General features: G+C 46.0%; 4 protein-coding genes across 4 annotated transcripts; 1 reads left to right on the top strand and 3 right to left on the bottom strand.

Moving 5' to 3' along the window:
- Positions 1-11: 11 nt before the first annotated feature.
- Positions 12-1,333, bottom strand: LOC120429918 (sodium-dependent proline transporter). The gene is made up of 3 exons (XM_052711560.1): positions 756-1,333; positions 236-693; positions 12-175 (listed from the first exon to the last, which is right to left on the bottom strand). Exons 1-3 carry the CDS (start codon positions 1,265-1,267, stop codon positions 12-14), a joined length of 1,134 nt encoding a protein of 377 aa, XP_052567520.1. The 5' UTR covers positions 1,268-1,333.
- A 59-nt stretch (positions 1,334-1,392) lies between these two features.
- LOC120429917 (fatty acid synthase-like) lies at positions 1,393-8,848 on the bottom strand. Its single transcript, XM_039595011.2, has 6 exons — positions 8,334-8,848; positions 6,310-8,271; positions 5,828-6,248; positions 3,627-5,771; positions 3,218-3,567; positions 1,393-3,160 (listed from the first exon to the last, which is right to left on the bottom strand). The coding sequence occupies exons 1-6, from the start codon at positions 8,765-8,767 to the stop codon at positions 1,474-1,476; spliced, it is 6,999 nt and encodes a 2,332-aa protein (XP_039450945.1). The 5' UTR covers positions 8,768-8,848; the 3' UTR covers positions 1,393-1,473.
- Positions 8,849-10,577: 1,729 nt separating this feature from the next.
- On the top strand, positions 10,578-19,764 carry LOC120429905 (fatty acid synthase-like). Its single transcript, XM_039594998.1, has 6 exons — positions 10,578-10,787; positions 10,855-11,168; positions 11,233-12,930; positions 12,992-13,412; positions 13,472-15,954; positions 18,019-19,764. Exons 1-6 carry the CDS (start codon positions 10,662-10,664, stop codon positions 19,700-19,702), a joined length of 6,726 nt encoding a protein of 2,241 aa, XP_039450932.1. The 5' UTR covers positions 10,578-10,661; the 3' UTR covers positions 19,703-19,764.
- A 23-nt stretch (positions 19,765-19,787) lies between these two features.
- LOC120429906 (uncharacterized) lies at positions 19,788-22,691 on the bottom strand. The gene is made up of 4 exons (XM_039595000.2): positions 22,436-22,691; positions 21,232-22,377; positions 20,189-21,166; positions 19,788-20,123 (listed from the first exon to the last, which is right to left on the bottom strand). The coding sequence occupies exons 1-4, from the start codon at positions 22,529-22,531 to the stop codon at positions 19,788-19,790; spliced, it is 2,556 nt and encodes an 851-aa protein (XP_039450934.1). The 5' UTR covers positions 22,532-22,691.
- Positions 22,692-25,000: the final 2,309 nt, after the last annotated feature.

The following is a 25,000-nucleotide window of genomic DNA, read 5'->3' as shown; positions in this document are numbered from 1 at the left end:
ATGATCAATTCCTAACTACTAACCATACTGTCTACACCCAAAAGAAACAGCATAACAAAGAACAAACTAGCCCACAGCTGTGGAAACGGCAGCATTCCAACCGCCTCCGGGTATGTTACAAAAGCCAACCCTGGACCACCGGTGGCGACGGCCGAGACTGGAAGCCCAGTTTGATCTGAAAATAGATCGCCAGCTGGAGCAATCATTCAATTCAAACCCCACTTATAATACTCACGTGACATATATCCGAGCACCGAGAACACCACAAAGCCAGCAAAGATGCTCGTACCGCAGTTGACGACCGGAATGAGCAGTGCGTCAAACTTTGCGTTGTTCTTGAACTGATTGTAGCTAGCCATGTTGATGATACCTCCCCATCCAGGTCCCAACGAGAAGAAAATCTGCACAGCCGCATCGGCCCAAACCCGCAAATCGGTCAACAGGCTCCACTGTGGCATTATGTAGAATCGAATGCCTTCGGCCGCTCCCGGCAGTGTGATCCCTCGAACGAACAATACGGCCAAAATCACAAACGGAAATGTCGCCGTGAAGTAAACGACCTTCCCCACGGATTCAACCCCGTTGATGATGCAGCAGTAGATGACGATCCATGCAAGTAAATTGCACACAAACAGAGGCCACACAATACCACCTGGGCTTCCGATTCCGTCGGAGATTTGCAGGATTTCATTGCTGTGAGAAATGGATCTTGAAATGTGAATTATGTCTCCTACCACAAACTTCAAGCAACTCACTGGAAGAACTCATCCGCTGGAGTCCGCAACCTCTCGGATACACTGAGTAAACTGTTGTTCATCATCATATGGAGCTGCTCCGGACCACCAAGTTCGACGCAGCGTGGAGTATTCCACGGATTCTGGCAGTTTTCCCACGGCAGTTGTGCTTGAAACGACTTCCACAAGAACAATATCGGATACGATATGATCACGTTGTAGTACGAAGTACAAATAAAGTTGATCACAACGATAGCCATCCCAGCCCCTTTCAGCAGTGGAGCAATCTTGAACACCGTTATGCAACCCGTTCCAGCAAACTGGCCCAGAGACACTTCCAAAAAGAACAACGGAATCCCACACAGCACCAGCATCAACAGATACGGCACCAAGAACGCTCCTCCCCCGTTACGATAGCACAGGTACGGAAATCTCCAAACATTCCCGATACCGATCGCGTATCCCATGCAAGAAAGAATAAACTCAGTTTTGGAAGCCCAACTTCCACGCGCCTTTACCGTACCCGGAGACATGCTGTCTGACCGAAAGAAACTCTCACACTGATCAGCACTGATTCGTCACTTTGTTCTATCGCGTCTGCCTGGGGACTCAATAGGATAATTTGATGGAAGGCGAACTCATAAGAAAGAAAACATCATTTGCATTTTGTGATTTGCTATTTATTCTAGGAACACTCAAATAAATATATACCTAGCTTCAACCAATGATGTCAACAAAACTACAGAAGGAAATTGTTTATTATATCCACGAGCGCGGGGTTATCCAGCATGCTGGTATGAGACCCTTCAACCACCCGCAGAGATATTTCCCCAGTGGTGTAGTTTGACAGTCCGTAATCCTCTTCAATGTCCGAGCTCGAAATCGAACTTGGTCTGACCAGCATGATCGGCAGATCCAGCGGTTGATCTTCGTCCAGATTCAACACGGCAGCCATCCTTAAACGCCTAAACAGTGCTTTGGTCATACGTCTTGTATATTCATCCGAGTATTGGGCTTGATCCTTGGAGAGCTCGATCAACTTCTCAATCTGTTCATCAAATGAAGGCGCTCCCATAACTTGCAGAACTTTTTCAGCAGGTTGGTTAGGAAATACGATGGTAGTAATTACGAACATTAGAATCTTCTGAATTTCCTCATCCGCAGTGCTACCGCGAAACTGTTTGAAGCACAAGTTCTTCAAAAACTTCGGAGCTCCATCCAACAGCAGCAGCTTTCCTCGCATACCCTTTGCTTGGAGACGTTTGGTAATCTCCACCGCTACTAATGATCCGAACGAATATGCAACAATTGTGTACTCTTTAAGGCCGCTGAAAACCTTGCTGCACACATCATCGATCACCAGGTCGACAATGGATGGAACATCGTCACACTCCAAGGTTGCCATCAGTTGTAGTATATAGACCGGAGCATTAATGGCTTCAACCATAGTGCCGTACACTTTTCCAGCAACGCCCTCCAGTCCAGGAATCAGCAAAACTGGACATCCCTGTTCACTGGCCGTGGGCAGCTTCATAATGGTCTGATCGCTGTGCTCTTCATCGCCAAGATTCCTCAGCAACATCTGCATTCCAATCTCGAATCCTTCCTCTTCTGCCTGTTGACGATCAGTTTCAGCCTTCTTACGATCCTCATCCAGCTTGAGCAGCTTTGCAAAGGACAATGTTCGCAGATCTTGCGGTGACAGAACGAGGTCAAAGTCTCGCTCAAGTACTTGCTTGATTTCCACTGCCATCAGTGAATCCATACCGATATCGGCCAGAGTACTTTCCATCGAAACCGTCTTCAAATCCTTGATACTCATAATGTTCATGACAGCTTCGATGATGTTCTTTGAAGCTCCACCGGCTCGTTTCTCCGCCACAACCATACTGGCCACGATCGGTGCATCGCAAGACATCAGCCGATCCATCTCCTGAATACACGAAGAAATTCTCTGCTGAAGAGTTCCGCCAATCTCCATGTCGATCTTATCCTCCGCCATATCAGCTACCAACCCGACCTCCCCAACCGCGCCCCACTGAATCGCCTTCGCTGGCAACCCTTCGCCATTTCTCTTTTCCATTATACGTTCCATGATGGAGTTTGCCATTCCGTAGTTGCTCTGACCTGCGTTACCTCGACCACATGATACGCTGGAAAATACCACAAACTGACTTAACTTTGGACACAGCTCGCGGCTTACAGCATCCAAGTGCTTCGTGGCGAGTGCCTTCGGTGCAAGACACTCCGAGAAAGTCTCCACCGTCTGATTTTCCAGAATGCAATCCCGCAGCTGAACTGCTAGGTTGTAAATCGCTGATACTTGTCCATGCTTGGAGGCTTCCAGCAGCAATTCCCGACATCCCTTTTCTGTAGTAACGTCCGCTGTGCAGACGTGCGTCTCGACTCCGTAGTTCTTCCAGATCCTGTAATTACAACAAATCCATCAACGTCAAACCTACAATCGTTTGTTCAACCAATACCTTATACGATGTTCCTGGTATGGCTTCGTTATGCCTCTGCTCGAGCTCAGCACCAACTTGCGACAACCTCGAATAACCAACCAATCGGATAGCTCCAGCCCAAATCCTCCCAGTCCGCCAACAATCACACACACCTGGTTCGGATTGCAATACACCCGCGGAATGTTCAAAATCGGCAGTGTTTCCTCGTCCGTTTCATTTTCACGTATTTTCAGTAAAACCTTGCCGATATGTTTACCCCCCGCAAGATACCGAACTGCCTTCTCCAGCTCGTCCGCATTGAACACGTTCGCGTACAGTGGTTTCACCTCACCACGAGCGATACCCTCCTTCAGAAGTTTACTAGCGCCCTGAAAATAAGACGAAAGTGGTTCATTTGCTTTTGTAATTTAATATCACTTCAGCTTACCGCTTTTCTTTCCGGCGTCTCGTGGAACATGATATCGAGCATAATGCTAGTGAAAGTTATGCCCTTCTGGAACAACGTCAACGCCAGTTGACTATTCTTCGACATGTCGTACTTGCCAATTTCCAGGAAGTGGCCTCCTTTAGCAAGACAACGTACCGAAGCTTGTAGCTTCTCTTCGGCAAGCGAGTTCAGCACATAGTCCACTCCTCTGCCGTTGGTTGCCAACATGATCATCTTCTCGAACGACGTGCTTCGAGAGTTGCCAATGTTCTTCTCTTTTAGGTTAGGGAATCGCTGCAGCAGGAAGTCCTTTTTCTCCTGTGTACTGACGGTAGTAAAGACTTCCAAGCCACGGAACAATGCAACCTGGATCGCTGCCAAACCAACTCCTCCACTTCCAGCGTGGATGAGCACTGATTGCCCTTTACGGATATTAGCACACTTTAAGAATGACATGTAAACAGTCAAGTAAACAACGGGCACGGTACAGGCCTCCTCCAAGCTCCACTCGTCCGGAATATCCCACATCAACGAAGGATCGCCATCGACCATCGTTGCCAAACATCCAGTCTTTCGCATGCCCATTATCCTCCTACCACTTGCAGTTATTCCAGTGTATTCGAAGCCAAGCTCACATTCCTCCTCCAACCGGCATTGCGTCATAATGTCCGACGATAGCCGACCGGTTGCGATCATTACATCGCGGAAGTTCAACGAGCTGTAGCTCACCTTGACCACGTTGTCCACATTGGGGTTCTCGTTCAAGGCCCCCGAGAACCATGCCATCGACGATAAATCACCTCTGGTTCCACAATTAGCATAGCAGTGGTTCTTCACAGGACTCGTTACGGTTGGGAATCTCAGCAACGCATGCCGGTAGCTTCCCCAGACGCCATTTCTGTACACGTTGATCGCCAACCCTCGGTTGAGTTGTTCCTGGTACAAGGGATCTTTCAGCGCAAACTTGGGAGCTCTTGGATCATCGATGAAAACACAGCGCACGTTTTGGAGCTTCGGTTCCTTGCGAATGCAGTTGACGAGTCCTATTATTCCAGACAGTGAGTCGTTTTGAGCGTAGAGAATAACAGGCTTTAGCTTTACAGCTTGTTTGAGATCCGTCAACCAGCTCAAATCGGTCGTATCTACCGCAATGATGTCGGGTACTTCATTCAAAGATTTGACCTTTCGTTGCAAAAGAATCAATATTTCATCTTCCAATGTGAATTTGGAGAGCACGTGGAAATCATCGATTGACTTAAGGTTTTCCAGCTTAAATCCAACGCTTTCTCGCATCAGAATAAATCCACTATCGGTTAAGCATTTTTGGGCATCCTCCATAAATTGCGGATCAGCCAACTTATTCTCCGTTATCAAGAACAACGTACTCGATTGTTCAGCAAGTTTCTCATTCTTAACGGTCACATTTTCAATCTCCAGTAACGCAGGCGTTAGCACCGTTAGACTGGAACGAACCAATGGCAAATCGGCCACAGCTTCACCGAACAGATGAGCCAAAACGGCACGTGATTGAGTGTAAACTTCGGTTACGTTAATAGCCAAAGTAGGAGCGTTCTCAAGGGCCAGCTGAACGCACATCCGAACAGCTTCCAGTGACGAAACCTTGTCATCGGAAAAGTACGGTACAAATCCATAAGTTTCCAGAACCGGCACACCCGGAGGATTACGTCTGCCAACAATGCTAGCTCGAGGGTTTGAAATTACAATTCCTCCGCAGACGGATACGTTCGTGTCCGGATTACCTCTCATGGTTAGAAATTCGATATCTTCTCCTTCCTGTTCCATCATGGCCAGATGTGCTTTAGGAGATATCGAAATCTTTTCGATCGCCGTCGGAACCATCAGCGATCGCGTGTCAACGGCAATTATTCCAATCTGAAGAAGACAATCCAGAAACGCCACCCAGTTACCCTTCCACTGGATCTTTGCACGGGTTCCGTCGGCACGAGCTTCCAGCACCGACTTGAACAATCCGGTGTAGTGGTAGCCTCGCAGACGCAACTCCTTGTAAAAGTCCTTCGTTTTCATAATCGTCGCCGTACTGGTCTTCTCTTCAATCGTTTCCTTATGCGTTGGATTGAAAGTTCGGGCGTACCCGGTTACAACGGCGGTATCTCCTTCTAAGATCTGAAACGAAAATTGTATATATTTTGAACGGCACAAATTAACCAAGAAGTACAAACCTCAAAGTATCCGGACACATCCTGGATCATCACCAGCAGCGTAACGGATTGTCCCTTCGCGATGGTAGTTGCGCGCAAAAATTTAACATCCTCAAACTCAATCGAATAGTCCATCATTTCCCGATGGGACAGATAGCACAGCAAATCCCACACCAGGTACAAATATCCCGTCGCGGGGAACAGGACGCGTCCGTCGATACAATGTCCCACGATGTACTTGTAGTCGCGATCGTTCAGGTTGATCTTGTAGTTCAAGATGCCCGACTTTTCCGTCTCGTCCCAGGTGTACTTGCACACGAACGCCGATTCGCGATGATCCCACCGAATCAACGGAGCAATCATAGTCGTGCCGCGTGCCACAGGGAACTGCACCGTTGGGTACAGTTTGGAGATCTGGAGACCCGGTTGGGTTATGGACAATCTGGAAGCGAGTGAGATACGCTGGAGAAATTGCGTGCATACTACAAAAAGGAAATACTCACTGTCCAATTTTGCTTAGCAGGGTTTCCACGTGATTCAGTGACTCGATTCCCTTAGAAACAGAGCCGCATTTGATGTTCAAAATCTTGATCAATTGACTGGTGAAATCAGATCCTCCCAATTGCAGGATGTTTGAATGTTTTGGAATCTGCTCCAGTAAACTGATTACCGAAACAGGCTGATGCAGCTTCGGAGAGTGGAATATCGAAGATACGTTGGGTAGTTTAGCCGTGAGCCACTTTTGAGTAGGAAGAATTATTCTCGACAGCACAGAATTGATAGTTTGACGCAGCGAGCTTGCCAGCGTTGCTTCCTTGGACGAATCGCATTGGAGAGTCCAGAAAGGCAGTTCTTCAGTTATGAATCCAGCATTGGCCATCTGACGCAGCTGTTCAGCAACAACCTGTTGCGATCCGGTGATCATTCCAAACGTAGAAGAAGCATCCACCGATACGTTCTTCCAAACCAACTGTAACTTGCTGTTTAGCTTGACGACTGCGTTAGCATCGATCACAGTTTTGCTCTCGGAGTACACCAATCCATGCCAAAACGCTAGTTTCAAAGTTTGTTCTAGATTCAAATTTCCGTCGATGTATGCGCATGTAAACTGGCCGACCGAGTGTCCACCGTAGTAGTTGAATTGAACTCCAATCGAGTGTAACAGCTCTACCAACGCCAGCTGGAGTACAGTCGTACCAACAACATTGTACAGCACGCTCTCCTTTCCGGATGGCTTCTTCAGCAACTCGAACTTGAGCGTTCGCAGTATTCCAGAGCATTGTACGAAGATGGCGTCCACTTGGGAAAATTCTCTGAGAGCGTCGAGTTCTTCCCTCCACTTGGGATTGACACCTCCCAGGATGAGAACCAATGGAGCTGCTTCCAGTGGAAGTCTTCCAATGCACGACTCCTTCATAATAGCAGGCTGGCTTCCATTTTTCTGATACACAGCGTAGCCACGATGTCCAAATCCAGTAATCGGTTCCTTCTGAATGTTGTACAGCAGTGCCAGAAAGTCGACGTCCAGCGGACGTTGGGCAATATCCTGAAACATTACTTCGACCGCTTCCTTCGTCCTACCGGCCCAAATGACCAACCGAGGGATGTCGTCTTCCGGCAATCCATGGTTCTTTTTCTCCTTCAAGTTGCGACACAGTAGAGTGTGCGCATTTGCACCACCAAAGCCAAACGAGTTGATACCAACCAGTGGTCCGTTCAACGGCATGATCTCATCCACGACCTTCAGGCGTCCTTCCACCAACGAGGGAATGGTCGGTTTCATTTCTCTAAAGTTAATGTTGGGTGGAATCAGACCATTTTCCATTGCTATGATACACTTGGCAATCGAACAGACTCCAGCTGCTGCCTCGGAATGACCGATGCTTGATTTTACCGAACCTACCGGCAGCGGAGTCTTGCGGCCATTACAGTATACCTTATCTAAAGCTTCACACTCTTCTGGATCACCCACGAACGTTCCCGTACTATGCGCTTCCACATAGTCAACCTCCGTGGGGCTGATGTCCACTTCGTCGTAAAACTCCTGCAGAAGCTGCTGCTGAATCACCTTCGAGGGGTACGTGATACCTTCGGGTTTAAATCCATCGCAGTTGGTTTTGGAATGAATGACGTATCCGTAGATACGATTGGCCACCTTGGCCTTCTGCAAAAACACTGCACAGACGGCTTCCGATCGCGAGTAACCGGTTGCATCCTTATCAAACGGACGACAGAATCCGTCCTTGGCCAGCACTCCCAGCAGTGCAAACTGGTACGTGATGAATGGATGCAGCGTCAGGTTCGTGCCCGAAACGATTGCTGCATCGCACTCGCCGTTCATGATGCTACGATATGCCACATCCAATGCGTACATCGAACTGCTGCAAGCTGTGTCCATCACGTAGCTGGGACCTTTCAGATCCAGCGTATAGGACACACGGTTCGCAAGCTGAGACTTGTTGCACCTGTAAACAAACCCTGAATCAGTCACCAACTCCAATCGATCCCACACCACACCCATCCTCACCCCAGCAATCCCAGACCCTTCGGTGGGCATGATTTGTAATACATCCGTACTTCCGTCTCCGAGAAGCAAGCTCCACAAAACACACCCGTTTTCGATCCACGTATCGTCTCTGGATTAACTCCAGCGTCCAAAATCGCCTCGTACGCGTGCTCGATCAGCATTCGCAGCTGCGGGTCCATGGTATCCCTCTGTCTCCGATCGATCCCGAAAAACTCTCCATCAAACTTTTCCAGATTGTTCACCTTTCCCGTTCGTCTCGGAACGTCCGGCATAACGTGGGCCCATCGCAACTCGCGATCGTCCACCAAGTCGCGCTTCTCGTACAGGTTGCGGGCAAAGTCGCGCATGTTGTCCGTCTGCGGGAACCTCCCGGAGATTCCACTGATCACCACACTCTCATCCGTTCCGACGGACAAAACTTCACGGCACGGCATTTTCACACGAAAGCGAAACGAAACGAGACTCAACTGCAATTGCAACGACGAACAGGTCCAAACTGATTGGGGCACACTTGGCGACCGCTATACCATTTATACTGTCCCCGTGGACACCAACTGTGGCGGCGATTGACCCGCGGGTGCATTTGAATTTGAATTTGTAATTTCGGCAAGCGAACCTAATGAGTACAGCGAAATGTGCATTTTTACTGTTTTTTTTGCCAATCGTTCAATTGATACCGTAATTAGAATGGGCAGCGACAAATCACAGGCCTTTACCTTGAAATTAGCTTCTGTTTCGGAACTGACAAATAGACCATGAAATAGGCTGAGGAATATGTTGGAGACAAAAGATATTTGTGTGACTTGGTTGAGAACAAGGCTGTAGTTTCGGAACCTTTTGATGATCCATAGTTGAGTCGGATAACTTTCGACACGATTACAATTGAGTTCTTGGGTTTTTATTTTTAATTTGATTTTTTGAAAAGGTCCTATAAACTATTGTCTTTCATATGCTTATAGGACCTATTCAAAAAAAACTCTAGAGTTGTTGTAGGAGTCGGAAATGAAATTGATGAAACTGAGTCTCTTCGTAGAGCTGAAATAGGAACCAGAGTCAACGAAGTTGTTGTTAAGGTCTAAGTCGAGTGTTTTTGAAAAGCTTTTGGAGTCGGAGTCGTTAAACAGGTCAACATGTTTTTAGATACTTTGAACTCACTTATATTATTTTCTTTTTTATTACAGTGAATAACCGCACGGAGGTTTGTTACAAACTTGAACAACTTGCCAAATTTTATAAGAGCTTGCTAATTATTTAGACAATCTTTAGTCTACCTAGTCAAATAAAGCCTTATTTTACCTAAAGCTTAATTTTAGGACAAAATGTCTGATTTTCATGGAGCATTGCTCTGTTGATTAATCAACAATAAAATTAAACATCAACATGTGTTATTTGATGAATTCTAACATCAAAATCCATTTAAAGTTTGTTTGAACGCTGTAGTTAATGCCAAAACAATTATATAAAATAAAATTATAAGTTTACCAAAAATGTGAAACATTTCACTGAAATATTTCATAGGCGTCCGATGCACCGGGAAGGCAAAGCAGAAATTTATGGTTTTGATTTTCTTAAATTCTAGCAATTTTTTATATAAAATATCGATTGTTTTGATGATAACAGTTGAGACCTAAAGAATGTCATTCACTAACAATTCCGTCAAAATTTGTTCGTTTCACAAACAAAATCAAGTGTCCGGAATTCTAAGCAAAAGTGTCCGGATTTCGAATCAGCTTTCATGGGTGTCCGAAGCACAACAAGTCATTTTAATTTGAAAATTCTGATGAAAATTGTTAGAAAAGACATATTTTGCATGCATTCTCTTAAAAAAGACTTACCATTTAACTCACGACCGTTTGCTTTGGGTGTAGCAGAATCGATACGAGCTGCTATTAGTCCATGAGAAGATACATTTTTGTTACAATATTTATTATTACTACAAAAAAAAATTAAAAATTTTGCGAAAAACAATGTTTTAGTTCTGAGGGGGAAAAACAATTGATTGACATTGATCCTATTACCTGTGATGATTGCATTCACAGCAAAATGACCTAGTAGCACCAATATCACGTGGCACATAAAGTTCCCATCATCGAGAACTCAGTTTGTATGACGCTCGCCTCTCATCAATAATGCAATCAAATATCGCGCGCGTGCACCAAACTGCCAAAACAACGAGTACTTATGCGCAAAGGTCGACAGTAATAGATGACCCCGGACGGTGTGCGATATAAAAGCCGAAGGACCATTCCCATGTAGTCTCAGCACCCAGCCCCTAGCGAGTTTATTATCCAGTGCAACTCTCGATCAGTTCAGTTCGCGAAAAAAAAAATGGTGCCAAATCCCAGCAGGATTGAAGCGATCACCTCCGGCAATTCGATTGTCATTTCGGGCGTCGCCGGGAAGTTTCCCCGCTCGAACAATGTCGCCGAGTTTTCACGAAATCTGTACGACAAGGTAGGAAAGGATACGCTGTCGCTTGTTTAGGGAAGCAGGTATGTAACTGCCTCTCTCTCTCTCTCAGGTTGACTTGGTTGACGATCTGGAGACGAGATGGCGTCACATCAATCCGGAGATTCCCCGCCGAACTGGCAAGCTGAACTACCTGAACAAGTTCGATTCGCAGTTCTTTGGAATCCCGACAACGGAAGCACACAGTCTAGATCCTCAGATGCGAATGCTGCTGGAGCACTCGTTCGAAGCGATCATGGATGCCGGGTTGAATCCGAACACGTTGCGAGGATCGCGAACTGGAGTGTTTGTTGGGATATGCTTTTCGGAAACCGAGAAGGAGTTCATTTACACGGACATTGCACCCAAAGGCTACGGGGTAAAGGGGTAAGTGTTGAAGATCAGTGCGTTTTGGTGGGTTGTCTAATAATTTATTTATTTTTTTCTGCAGGTCGATACGTTCGATGATCGCTAACCGGTTATCATACGAGCTGGATTTGCAAGGTCCGTCGATGACCGTCGATACTGCATGCAGCAGTTCCATGTACGCGTTGGATTGTGCATTCAAAGCTGTACGTGATGGAAGATGCGACTCGGCTTTGGTAGCGGGAACCAACTTGCTTCTGCATCCTTATGTGACGCTTCAGTTTGCGCGTTTGGGAGTACTCTCAGCCGACGGATACTGCAGACCGTTTGATATCTCGGCAACGGGTTACAGTCGGGCGGAAGCAAACGCTGTGATCTTTTTGCAACGGGCCAAGGATGCAAAACGTGTTTACGCCCATGTGATGCATTCCAAGACCAATTGTGACGGATTCAAACAAGAAGGCATTACCTACCCTTCGGGACAGATGCAGAAGCAACTGTTGAACGAATTCTACGACGAGGTCGGAATACTTCCGCAAAATGTCAACTACGTTGAAGCTCACAGCACGGGCACGGTCGTCGGCGATCCTGAAGAGTGCGATGCCATCGAGAAGGTGTTCTGTCGGGACAGGATCGCTCCGCTGCCCGTTGGATCAGTCAAATCCAACATCGGACATTCGGAAGCTGCTGCAGGGATTTGCTCCATAACAAAGTGCATCATTGCTAGCGAATCAGGAGTCATACCACCGAACATCAATTTCAAACAAAACCGAATTGACGTACCCTCACTTACCACCAACAAGCTGCAGGTCATTACGGACAGTACACCGTTGGATGGACCAATGATAGCTATCAACTCATTTGGCTTTGGAGGTGCCAATGCACATGCCCTGCTTCATTCAAATTGTAAGACTAAACTCCGAGGAGGAGCCCCTCAAGATGCTCTACCACGTTTAGTAACTTGGTCCGGACGGACGACCGAAGCCGTAAAAACGATCTTCGATGAAGTTGCTCGTCATCCGATGGACACCGAATTCCTAGCATTACTCAACAACATTCAAACGGAACCAATCCGCAAGTTCCAATATCGGGGCTTTCGAGTGTACTCCGTGAATGACTGCACGTTCTACGAATCTCCGATTGAAAAAGTAACCAAGCAGACCCAATCCCTTGCACTTATCATCGGAGATGTTGACTGTCACTGGAAGCAGAAGATTGAAACCTTCAACGAATTTCCCGTCTTTCGGAAGACCATCCGAGCTTGTACTGATATCCTCAAATCAAAGGGATTTCATCTGTACGAAATGTCTGACGGTCTGGTAGGAAGTGTCACTCTTCAAATCGGAATTGTTGAGTTGTTCCGAGCTTGTGGGATTGAGTTCAATAACTACACTGGAACTACGATCGGACAGATCACAGCCGCTTACCTAGACGGTTGCCTCACGCTGGAGCAAGCCATACTGACAAGCCTTTACCACAGCATAATCCAGATCGATTATCGCAATCTATCCTCCACCAATCCTTCCGAAGTTTGTCGACGCAAATTTCTGGAAACGAAACTCCACGAGCACCTGAGCAACGTTCTACCAGCAGATTTACAGCCAACAGATCGATGGATTGCGCCGACCTCTTTGAAGATGTTCAAAAGTTTCAAACTACTCGAAAGCTCCGATCCGACGACCTTATCTCTTCCAGAACAAGCGTTTGTCGTGGATCTCCGGAAGCTGCAACAAGCGGATCAACCCATTCAGGCGGTACGAAGCTTTCTTGTCAGCTTGGGAGGGTAAGTATTCGATCAACATACGCGAGATCCCCCGTGTAACATTAAAACCATGATACCGTAGCATATTCCTAACCGGCCGACATCCGAACCTGGCGAAGCTATATCCGGCTGTGGATTTCCCCGTATCGCGTGGAACACCAATGATTTCCCCGCTGGTTCGATGGGATCACGCGGCCACCTGGTTCGTGATCAAATTCTACGCCCAAAAGATCACCGACAGTGGCATTCAGGCGTACAAAATCTCTCTTACGGATCAGGACCACAGCCAGCTCAGTGGACACTGCATCGATGGAAGGATACTGTTTCCGGCCACGGGTTACCTGCTGCTCGCCTGGGAAACACTCGCCAACTGGAAGGGTCATATCCTGGAGGAGATGCCCGTCGAGTTCAGTGATGTGCAGTTCATTCGGGCTACGACGCTCAACGCGAGCCAAGCTATCGATTTAACCGTTAGCATCCAGCAGGGCACGGGTCACTTTGAGGTTAGATGATGGAGTACGCTTGAAAGTGTCGATTCAAAAAAGCATCATTTCAATTCCAGATTATGGAGAGCGACGTAGCAATCGTAACGGGCACCATTCGACAAATGGAAACTACCGATCTAACGACACTTGCTCCGCCGACCAAGTCGGCACCAATTCTTCCGATGCGTGACTTTTACAAAGAGCTTCGGCTGCGCGGCTATCACTACAGTGGAGTATTCAAATCGGTACTAGAATGCCGTATGGACGGATCATATGCCAAGATTGCCTGGGCGAACGACTGGGTTGGGTTTCTGGACTGCATGCTCCAAGTGGAGATCATCGCTCAAGACACCCGGGCACTAGCGGTGCCAACAGGGATCGAAAGTCTTTGCATTGATCCAATCCTTCACTTGAAACGAAAGCAGATCAACGAAGCTGGTATCGAGTTTTACGACGTACAGTACAACCCGGATCTGAACGTACTGCGAACTGGTGGAATTCAAGTCACCGGAATGCAAGCTAGTGCGATAGCTCGCCGACCACCACCTGGAATACCGGTTCTGGAGAGCTACCAGTTCATTCCATATCATCCTGAAGCGGCGATACCAGCGCAAGAAGCCGCACGAATGTTTGTTCAGATCATGCTGGAGAACACGCCGGTGGCTTCACTGCACATCGTCGAGCAGCACAGCCCTCTTTTACAGCCAATCATTGCACTATTCGACAACGCTATCAAGGATCTACCATCGGTCAAATCTAACCTGGTTGTCAACAGTGCTGAGAAGCTTTCCCTTCCGGACTGTGTGAAGATCACTAACGAATCTTTGATGAACCAACGGAATCTGCATTGTCTGATACATGACGAAAGCTACAAGTCAGAACCCATCTTGTCTGATGTCCTCGATGCGTTGATGGATAAAGGATACCTGATCGTTCGTGTGCAACACGGACATGATCTTGCAGAGATCCCTCCAGAGTTGCATCTTATTTCTTCTCTCACCATCGAGGATGAAGTGTTGATACTACTGCGCAAGAAAAACGGTAAAAACGGGCCCCCACAAGCCATCGAGATTAAGTCGAATGACTTCGAGTGGATTAACAAGCTACAACAGTCTAAATCGGCAACGATTCTGTACTCAAATGATCAATTCTCTGGAATCCTTGGACTCGTGAATTGCTTGCGACGAGAACCCAACACCCAATCTGTTCAATGTTTCTTCGTAAACGACTCAAACGCTCCCCGATTCAGCGTTGACGACACCTTCTACACCGCCCAAATCCAGCTAGGTCTAGCAATCAACGTTTACCGTAACGGTCAGTGGGGTAGCTATCGGCACTGCCTGCTGGAGAATAATAAAGATCCAGCCATCCCGGTGAGCAACCACTGCTTTGCCAACTGTCTCAAACCGGGCGATCTGTCGTCCTTTGCTTGGCTCAATGGACCTCTGAACGAGCAGCCCGTCACCGACGGCAGGGTGAATGTGGTCTTCAGCTCGCTGAACTTTAAAGATGTCATGCTCTCCACCGGCCGGCTTGCGATAGAGTCGTCGTTCTTGAGTCGGCTGGAGCTGGAATGTGTACTTGGATTCGAGTATTCCGGAGTTACGGTTGATGGTCGTCGCGTTATGGGCATGATCCCTTGCGGCGCAATGAGTAGCCAGGTGGAAAGTGAACCTTATATGACGTTCGATGTTCCCGATGTTTGGAGCTTGGAGCAGGCGGCCACAATACCGTGTGTTTACGGGACGGTCTACAGTGCGTTCTTCATGAGCTCCCAAATCCGTCGTGGAGCTTCCATACTGATCCACGCTGGAAGTGGTGGCATCGGCTTGGCAGCCATTGAAACTTGTTTTGCGTATGGAATGGAGGTGTTCACCACGGTAAGTACGAACGCGAAGAAGGAGTTCTTGCTAGCCCGATTTGCCCTGCTCAAGCCGGATCACATCGGCAACTCCAGGGACACCTCGTTCGAGCGGATGATCCGGACGCTGACCAACGGTCGGGGAGTGGATTTTGTGCTGAACTCGTTATCGGAGGAGAAACTGCAAGCCTCGGTACGGTGCCTGGCGAAGGGCGGTCACTTTTTGGAGATTGGAAAGTACGACATGACGAAAAACTCGAAATTGGCTATGGAGCTGTTCCAGAAGGGAATCACGTTTACCGCCGTCCTGCTGGACTTGCTGTTTAGTGGAACTGAGACACAAAAGATGACACTGCACCGGATTCTGGCCGATGACATCCGGCGCGGGGTTGTTAAGCCGTTACCGACGACGGTGTTCGAAGCGCCAGAAATTGAAAAGGCCTTCCGATTTCTGGCCGGTGGCAAACACATGGGGAAGGTTCTGCTGAGGATAAGGAAGAACGAAGACGATCGGTGCACCATCCCGATACAGGTTTGCCCGAGGATGTTCTGCAGCCCGGAGGCGACCTACGTGATCGTGGGTGGACTGGGAGGTTTTGGGCTGGAGCTGGCCGATTGGTTGATCTTGCGAGGCTGCCGTATGCTGGTGCTGAGCTCCAGTCGCGGTATTACGCAGGCGTATCAGGAGTTTCGGATAAGGTAGGGACATACATGCTTTGTTCACAAACTCTCTGTTTACAAACTCACGTTGGCCCATTTCCAGTAGTTGTTCGGTAACTGGGCGTTGTTTAACTGGGCTGCTTTTTAACTGGGCCATAGCCCAGTTTAAAAGCAGACAAACGTCAAAAAACCAAAACAAATCGAAATCACCGAGGGGATATTGGATGTAAAAATCATGTTCAACAAATAAAAAAAACTTTTTTCAAACTTTTATGTAATTTCAAGTCACAATTAAAGAAATATGAAAAGTAATCATTGTAAATAAATTTAAGCAACTTCTATTTTTATATTTTACCAAAAAAATATTATGCATCGATAGTCCCCTCGTTATTTTTCGTTCAGCCCAGTTAGCGAACAGCATTCGGTGACTGGGCTACGTTCTCAGTCCAGTTACCGAACAACTACTGTACATTGTTTTGCTTAATTATCAACAAACTCTTAACCCTCAACAACCCAACCCCGCCTTTCGCTAAAAATCCATTTTTCAACCAATTTTTTATCTTTAAAAAGCATTGGAAAGAAGAACTCTTGAAATTTTAGAAAATTTATGGGTTGAAAGTTTTACTTGTTTTATGTGACTTTGCCAATGTTTTAAAAATGTAATTTTTTTAGAGGTCAGCTTTAGCAGTGTTTTTTACTAACATTTCTTATATTTTAAGTAAAAAGAAGAATGCAGTAATTTTTCTAGTGCCCTAGACTATGCCTCTAGGCATTTATTTACAATGGTGCCATTTTATAGCAGAAAATGTGAAAAACATGCACAAAATTGAAAAAGTTACTGTAAAAACATGATAAAATTAGATAGGCAAAATGTAATGATAGGAGGTGGTAGAGTAGGCCAAACACTACCAAAAAACAACTAAGCAAACTAAGCAAGATAAATGCAGATTAAAATATTTAAAAATGAAACAACAAAAACATAAAACAAGAGAAGTAAAGTTTTTCGTAGAACAAAAGTTGCTCAAAATTACCTCCTGAACACGGGAAAAATAAAAATTTCCGAAAAAAAAATTTGGGCAGTAGAGGGTTAACAGCCCACTGATCTTAGGGAACGTTCTTTTATTACGTAACGCAAAAAAAAGGATTTTTGAACCCCCTCCCTTCCCCTTGTAACAAAATTTCGATACAAATTTCAAATATTTTGTCCTTCCCCTCAACTGCGTTACGTAATAAAATAATGCTCCCTTATAACCGTTTCCTTCGACGAACCAAGAATATAAAATTTTGGAATCAAAAATTAAAAAATCGTAAACTTGAAAATTTTAAAATTCTAAAAATTACGTAGTTATCAATAAAAAACAGAAATTTAAAAAAATACGATAAAGATTAAAAATCTAAAATGCAAATTGATAATCCTAAAATTCGCGAATCCAGGATCTAGAATAATAAAAATTCAAAGGTTTTAAAATTCAATATGGGTACGAATTTTATTTCACGTTCTTCTCCAAATAAAAAACAAAATTTAAAAAAAATCTGGAATTTTAAGATTGAACGATTTAAAAACTAAAAAATCTAATTTTAAAAACTGTTTTTTTTTATCAGGATTTAAAAAAATTTGGTGTTCAAATCTTGCATTTAAAAAAATTTTAAGGTCAACAAAAAGAAAATCTAGAGTTTTTTTTTATTAGGTCCTATAAGCATATGAAAGACAATAGTTTATTGGTCCTTTTAAAAAAAAAACTCTGGAAGTATAAAAATTTTGAATCAAGAATTCAAACTTAAAGATTTAAAGGTTAAATTGCTGAAATAAAAAAAAATGAAAATTCAAAAATTTTAAAGTGATACGATTCAAAGATTTAAAAAATAAAATTCAAAAATTTGCGAATGTTATATTAAATGTTAACACATAAGTGGCCAAAATGCCTCAAAATGGACATTTTGGAAAAAAAAAATCTTTTTACGGATTAAATTCAATTTAAAATTCAATTGCAAAGCACCAGCTACTGTTACGTCCTAACGAGCTCATATTTGAGATTACGCCAAATGTCATTCCTCACCAAGATGATACAGGAAAGATGCTCTATTCGTAAATTTCCCTTCCAGAAACTGGAAAAGCTACGGCGTCGAGGTGCTCGTGTCTACCGCGGACGTGACCACCAACGAAGGCGCCCGCTCGCTACTGATCGAAGCGTGCACGCTTGGTCCGGTGGCGGCTATCTTCAACCTGGCCGTGCAACTACGGGACGCCATCTTTGAGAATCAAACCGCCCAGGCCTTTGCCGAGTGCCTCCGACCGAAAGCCACTGCCACGGGTTGGCTGGACCGCTGGAGTCGCACGCTGTGCCCGGAGTTGCAGCACTTTGTGGTGTTTTCCAGCGTGTCGTGCGGTCGGGGTAACGCGGGACAGAGCAACTACGGGATGGCCAACTCGATCATGGAACGGATCGTTGAGGGGAGATGCGCGGACGGGCTTCCGGGCAAGGCGATCCAGTGGGGTGCGATCGGGGAGGTTGGGTTGGTGGCGGCGATGGCGGAGGAGAAGATCGACATGGAGATCGGGGGAACGCTGCAGCAGCGGATCTCGTCGTGTTTGGGGGAGTTGGATCGGTTGCTTGTTGCTTGTGGGGACCCGATCGTAGCCAGTATGGTGGTGGCGGAGAAAAATTTGAGCGGAGCCGGGTCGAAAACTCCGGTTGAGGCGGTGATGAACATCATGAGTATTCGAGATTTGAAGTCGATCTCGTTTGAGAGCACGCTGGCGGACATTGGAATGGACTCGCTGATGGCGGTTGAAATTAAGCAGGTGCTGGAGCGGGACTTTGATCTGGTGTTATCGCCGCAGGAGCTTAGGAGTTTGACCTTTGCGAAGTTGCAGCTGCTTGCGGAGAATAAGGAAAGCGGCGAGATCGTTGAAGTTGTGGATGATAATCCCGCTGGTGGGCTTGAGATGCTGGTGAAGAATTTGGGGTTGGAAGCGACTAGTCAACAAACGATTTTGAGGCTTCAGTCGCAGTCCAACGAACTGGATTACAAGAAGGCAATTTTGTTGGTGCCTGGAATTGAGAGCGTGGCGGGAGATGTTTGGAAAAGTATTGCTTCCAAAATCAACGCACCGACGTTTATTCTTCAGACGTTGAACAACTATCAGTGTCAGAGTTTGGACACGATTGCTGACGCTGTTTATGAGGAAGTGTTGGACAAAGTTTACAGCAAGGTTGAGCAGTTTACCATCGTTGGGTACTCGTTTGGAGTTCTGATCGCAATCGAAATCGCCAAGCGACTTGAAAGGGACAACTTGGTTGGTAAGTTGATGCTGATCGATGGCGCTCCGAAGTATCTGAAAATGCTGGCCAACGCAGATATTCATAAGTCAGACGAAGACATCCAGAAAAGCATCCTCTACGCCATTCAAGCCATAAGTCAGTCGAAAGAGACGTTGGTATTTAATCGCGGAGAGTTTACGTTCAAGGAACGAATTGACAAACTGCTGGAACTACACAAAGACGAGACAGCTTACTCCAAGAGCTACATCGAAAAAACTATTCACGCACTGTTTTATCGAATGAAAATGGCGCTGTCGCTGAACCCGGAAGCTTACCAGAATAGTCTGCGATGTCCGGTGACGCTGGTGAAACCAACAAAAGCTCCCCTTCTGGACATTGACAACGATTACGGACTGACGGATATCACCGATTCCACCGTTTCGACAAACACCCTCGAAGGAACCCACCAAACCATGCTGCAAAACCCTCAACTCTTGGACATGATCAACCAGGGCTTTCTCTAGGCTAGTAAAAAATGCTTGAACTTGTTTACAATTAGGAATAAAAGAATAGTCATATTTTCTCACTTACTGTCTTGCTGCGTGCGTCTTACTTTTTCCCCTTGTTCATCAAGCTGTAGATGGCTTTCTGTATGCTTTCGCTCTCCTTCAGCTCGTTCTCGATCTGCGCGATCCGTTCCTCCTTGGCCGCAATCTGTCCCAGCAGATCCTTCAGCTCGGTCTCCTGCAACTCGATCTTGGTGTCGCGCTTCTGCAGCTGATGCTCTAGCTGTTGGCACAGGTCTGTCCGCTTGGAAATCTCCCGCTCACGTTCCCGAATCTTGCTCTCGTACATCTTCTTGTCGCTCTCCTTCTGCTCGGCCAACTTTTGCCGATCGTCCTCGGCCACCTTCAACAGTTTGCGCGACTCGTCCCGCGTCTTGGTCTGAAAATAATAAGCAACTCAATCAAGTCCTGGTCTTCATGCGATCCTTCAAATCCCTTCCTTACCATATCGTTCAACTCATGCTGCAACCGCTTGTTCTCCTTCTCGTAGTTCCCGTCCCGCACCCGGTACATCTCGACCTCCTTGGCCAGCGCGCCGCACTGCTGGTTCTTTTCGCTGTACTTCCTTATGTAATCCGACAGCTCATGCTTCATCTGGCCAATCTTCCGGTCGTACGACGCCGTCGCACTCTTCATGTGATTCAGCTCCTTCTCCAGCGTTCGGTTCTCGTTCTCCAACGCCGAAACCTTCAACACCAGCGGCAAGTTCTTCCGCTGCACCTTGTCAATCTCCACGGCCTGCAGCTGGTTCTGGTGCAGCAGCGTGCTGATCTGCGCCGACATCCCGCCCAAACTCCCCCTCAAATCGCTCATCAGCTGAGTTTCCATCGCGATTTTACAGTTGTAAAACTCAATCAGCTCAACCGTACTAACGTCCGAAATCTGCCCCGAAGCGACCGCGTCCTGAATCTGCGACACGGTTTGACTCATCCGCTCCAGCAATTCTCGACTCAAAGCAGCCGGAGGCGGCGTCGGCCCCGCAGCCGCCCTACCGACATCCATCGAACTTTTCTCCCTCTTGTGACCGCTCAGCATCCCAACCATCTTGGAAACCTCTCGCCGCGGGAAATCCACCGTCGCGGTCACCTGCATCATCGCTTCCGTAAGTTCCAAATCGCCGGACGTTAGCCCACGTGCGATCATAAAGTGGACCGGCTTTTGCTTCAGCAGATTGCCGACCTTGGCGAACCACAGCGTTGGCGAGAGGTTCGCGAAATCGTTGAACGTGTGCAGCGCCCACAGGAAAATGCGCACTTCACTGTCCGCCAGCGAGTAGTTGAACGAGTTGGGACCACCGGAACAGCTCAGAATGGTGGCGAACACGTGCTGGAAGAACTGTTCGGCCACGTTGTCCAGGTCGGTGGTGCTGGAGGAGGATTGTACTTTCACCATCGTGGAGAGCAGTTTGGAGAATGAGATCGTCTGGAAAGGGGGAAGAATTAGATTTCATTTGATTAGCTCATTTGCTCAAATTTTAATCTACTCACCAGCTTTTCATCCGTATTATTTGTCACCATCGCCATCAGCTCCGCCAAAACATCCTGACAAGCATCAACCAACTCCCGTACCGCCTCATCTTTGTCCCTTTCGGTTTGGCTTCGCTCCAGTACTACCCTGAGCAGATCCACCGCCCGCGCACAACTTTGCTTGCTAGTGGTGATCCATTTCAGCGCAACGTCCGCAATCCGCTTGCGAAAGTCCGGCCCAACCGGTTCCAGCGCCACGATGCACTCCATAATCTCAAACAGAACGTCCATGCAGTCGTTGGAAGAGGATTCGCCGGAGGAATTTTTGTCCTCGGTGCACTTTCGTTTCTTTCTCGTGTTGTTGGCGGTCGTTGAGTCCAACTGGCCGCACGTGTGCCGCTCGATATCGTCCAGGAACTCTTTCAGGTTGTCGCGGAAGAAGTTGTCCTTCATGGAGAGCTGTTTGTGGCCGTTTTCCTTGTCCGCGTGCTGGTCCTGCTGACGGATGTAGTGCAGATAGTCGACGACGTGGCGCAGAATAAAACTGTTTTTCGAAGCCAGCACCGTTCGAACCTCCTTGAAGCTCATCTTCAGCAGATACTGCAGGTCCATCTCTTTCATAAAGTCGTTCCGTTCCAGAATTATGTACATCTTGCAAGCGACCAGTCCAAGTTCTTTTATTTTCCCGCAGAAAGCGGATACGCTAATGTTTTTCGTCAGTAAATACGTCATCGGCAGGTTCCTGTAGCACAGATTCACCAGAATCGACAGCGCCAGCGTAACGAGTTCCGTTTTATCCTTGTGACCGTGCCCTTGCTCCATCAGCGCGAGCAACCTCAAAATCAACGCCTCCACAAACGGTTCGTGGCTCTCGAGTTGGGCTCCGTGCGTCAGCAGTTCGATCAGTGCCAACAGTCGCTGCTGCTGCTCGCCGGAATGAATCTCCAGCAACATGTTGGTCAACGGTGGAAGGTAATGAAAGTCCCGAACCAAAGCTAGCCGAGTTTCCTCCCACTTTGAGGCCGCCTCCAGAACCGACACGGCGGACCACATCAGGGCCATCTTTTTCGTGCCGGTTCCCATCAGCTTGTGCAGGTTCACAAAGAACACATTTGTGCTGTACACGGACACGTCAAACGTACGCTGATCCTGGACCAGGGCCAAGTGCTGGAAAGGAGATGGTTCTGAGCGACTCACTTGAGTTTATGATTAAAATTAAACTTACGTTCAAATTATTAGTCACAAGCGTTTCATTTCCATAGGTGCTACTAATGAAGTACGCCTGGATGTGGTTGTTGAAGTCATTTATAAACGAGGACATCCTGGTTGAACCTACGGAACCGGAACTATGATTTTGGGATCTTTCGACACAGAATCGATGCAATGCGGTTCGCCTTCGTCAATATTGTTCCAAAGAACCTGTCACACAATTTTATCAATAATAACCCGCGACTTAAAAAAAAACTACCGAAACACAAATCCGTTGAACCCGTCGGCCACAATGCGAGACGCTTTGACAACAAACATTTCAAACTGCGCGCTGCGGAAAACTGTCATCGGCGGAGCGTTACGAAATTTAGGGAGCGTTCATTTATAACGTAACGCAGTCAAGGGCGGAGTTTAATGTTTTTTTGCGCATCGTACAAAAAATATACTTTGTATGAAACAAGTGGTTACAGAGGGAAAGGGGGAAGGGGGTGGTCATAAAATCCAAAGTTTTTTGTTACGTAATAGGCAATCAAACGTCAAAATTACCCCCCACTAGAGGGCGCTGAAACATGGGGTGATGTTTTCATTATAACCTACAGCGAGTAAGTTGATTTGAAATTTGAACTTGTTTTATTTCATCATAAAATCGACATTAAAAGCAAATTATACCATTTTCAGGTAAGAAATAAATAGCTTAATTGATATAAACGAAAATATTTTTGTGATGGCCAATTTAACCTGTTCATTATCCGATTCAAAATAAGGGAATGTTTTAATCAACCAAAACCTAACTAATCAATTGAGAATGTAGATTATTCAAGTGGACAAATATTTTTTAAAGTCGCTTCTACCATAAAAGCAAAGCTTTGCTTGAAAAATGGTAATTGGAATCTTGACTTTTTTTTGATAAGGTCCTATAAACAAATGTAAACATTGAGTGTATCCCTTTCACACCTTATGTCAAAGTCCATCGGAGTAAGCGGGATACACTCAATGTTTACTTTTGTTTATAGGACCTTATCAAAAAAAAGTCAAGGAATGATTTTAAAAAATTGCAATCTAACCTCATTCTCGCGTTTTCAATCCGGATCTCAGAATTTTCAATGAAAAAGGCAACTTAACAAAAAAATCAAAAAGTCAATCGATAGAACTTTTTATTTCTTACTTCCTGTTAACTTTATTTTATTCCAAAAGATCAATTTTCTTTTAAAAAACCTTAAAATAGTTTTAACTCGCCTTTGCACTTAACGCGCAAAAAAGTTAACGTAACCTTGCACCAAAGTTCTCCTACTCGAATGTAGGTGGCGAATCGAGTTTTTAGCTTTGGTTTTGGGGGCCTATAAGAGGACGAAATTTCTTGGCTGGCGTTACGTTTGAGCCATCTCGTGGTGGATAGCAAAACTGGAAAGTGCACTGACAAAAATGAGAGCGTGAAATTTGTGTTAATTTTTTAATGATGCCTTTTTTTCTTTTTTTGTGTGATTTTATCTTTTGTTATTGTTTTTTTTTCTTGGGCAAAATCAGTTAGGTCATCTAGCATATTAAACACCTCAAAACATTAGATCATTACGAATACAGTGAAACCTCTTTTTACGCGGTGCGTTACGTTTTTCTAATTTGTCGATTTCTCTGGAACGACGCAACATTTTCGCAATCTTTTAAAAGCAAATTGTAGGTTTTGTGCAGATCTACAAAACGCTTTTTGAAGCTTTCAAAAATATTGTATGGTTTTAGAGACGAAAGAAAAAGCGAAACGAGGTTTCTCTGTATTTAAAAAAAAAGCTGTGTTCCTGAGCTCAATAAAAAAAACGTAAAAACCATTGAAAAATCTAAAAAATATTGGCAAGATATTTGTAATTGTGTCTTCATTAAGTTTAAGTTACTGATTGTATTCGCTTCGCTAGGAGACGGTGATTTTAGCGAATTGCAGACTGAATTTTCGCCATGTGATGTGATGATTGTTTAAGCCCAAGTTGCCTCAGAACCACCTCCACCTGAACCAGATTCTCACCACCATGGGGTAGCCGTCCATTGCCGGCCACTCCCATCTCCACCGCGCACCAGGGACAAGGAAAGGGATTTGAAAGACGAGAAGTGTTGATGCTCCACTTTTTCAGAGTATTAAGGGAAAATCTCCACGGGACCCTCTTGTAAGTTTCGCTTGGAGTTGGACTGAAGTTCGCAATTCGCAATTTTCAGTGTAAGAACGGGCCTTGACCGATCTTATGCACCAGGTTCCCGACGAACACGCACTGCCCTTACACCTACATCTCACCCTTGCTCTGAGTCAGTACGAGCAACACGCTAGAACACGCTTTGAGTGTTCGTGCCAGGCATGCACACCTTCTTTTCCGGTTACGCATTTTAACTCGGCCGGGGGTGGTACATTACGTAGGGTTTGATGTAAGTATAAGCGCCTAACCATCTATAGTGTGCCTATCAACTTTCATTAAAGCAAAAACTGTTTGATTTTTAGTTTGAATTCAAAAACTAATTGTTATTTACTGTGTATTGTTTTCTCCTGAAATCTTCCCTATTGTTGAGTCGTGTTTATCTGTTGCTATTTCTTTTGTCGCGGTGT

Source organism: Culex pipiens, unplaced genomic scaffold (genome assembly GCF_016801865.2).
Source record: "Culex pipiens pallens isolate TS unplaced genomic scaffold, TS_CPP_V2 Cpp_Un0124, whole genome shotgun sequence".
Taxonomy (NCBI): Eukaryota; Metazoa; Arthropoda; class Insecta; order Diptera; family Culicidae; genus Culex; species Culex pipiens.
Note: the sequence above shows the minus strand (reverse complement) of the source record. Positions and strands in the feature narration are given on the sequence as shown.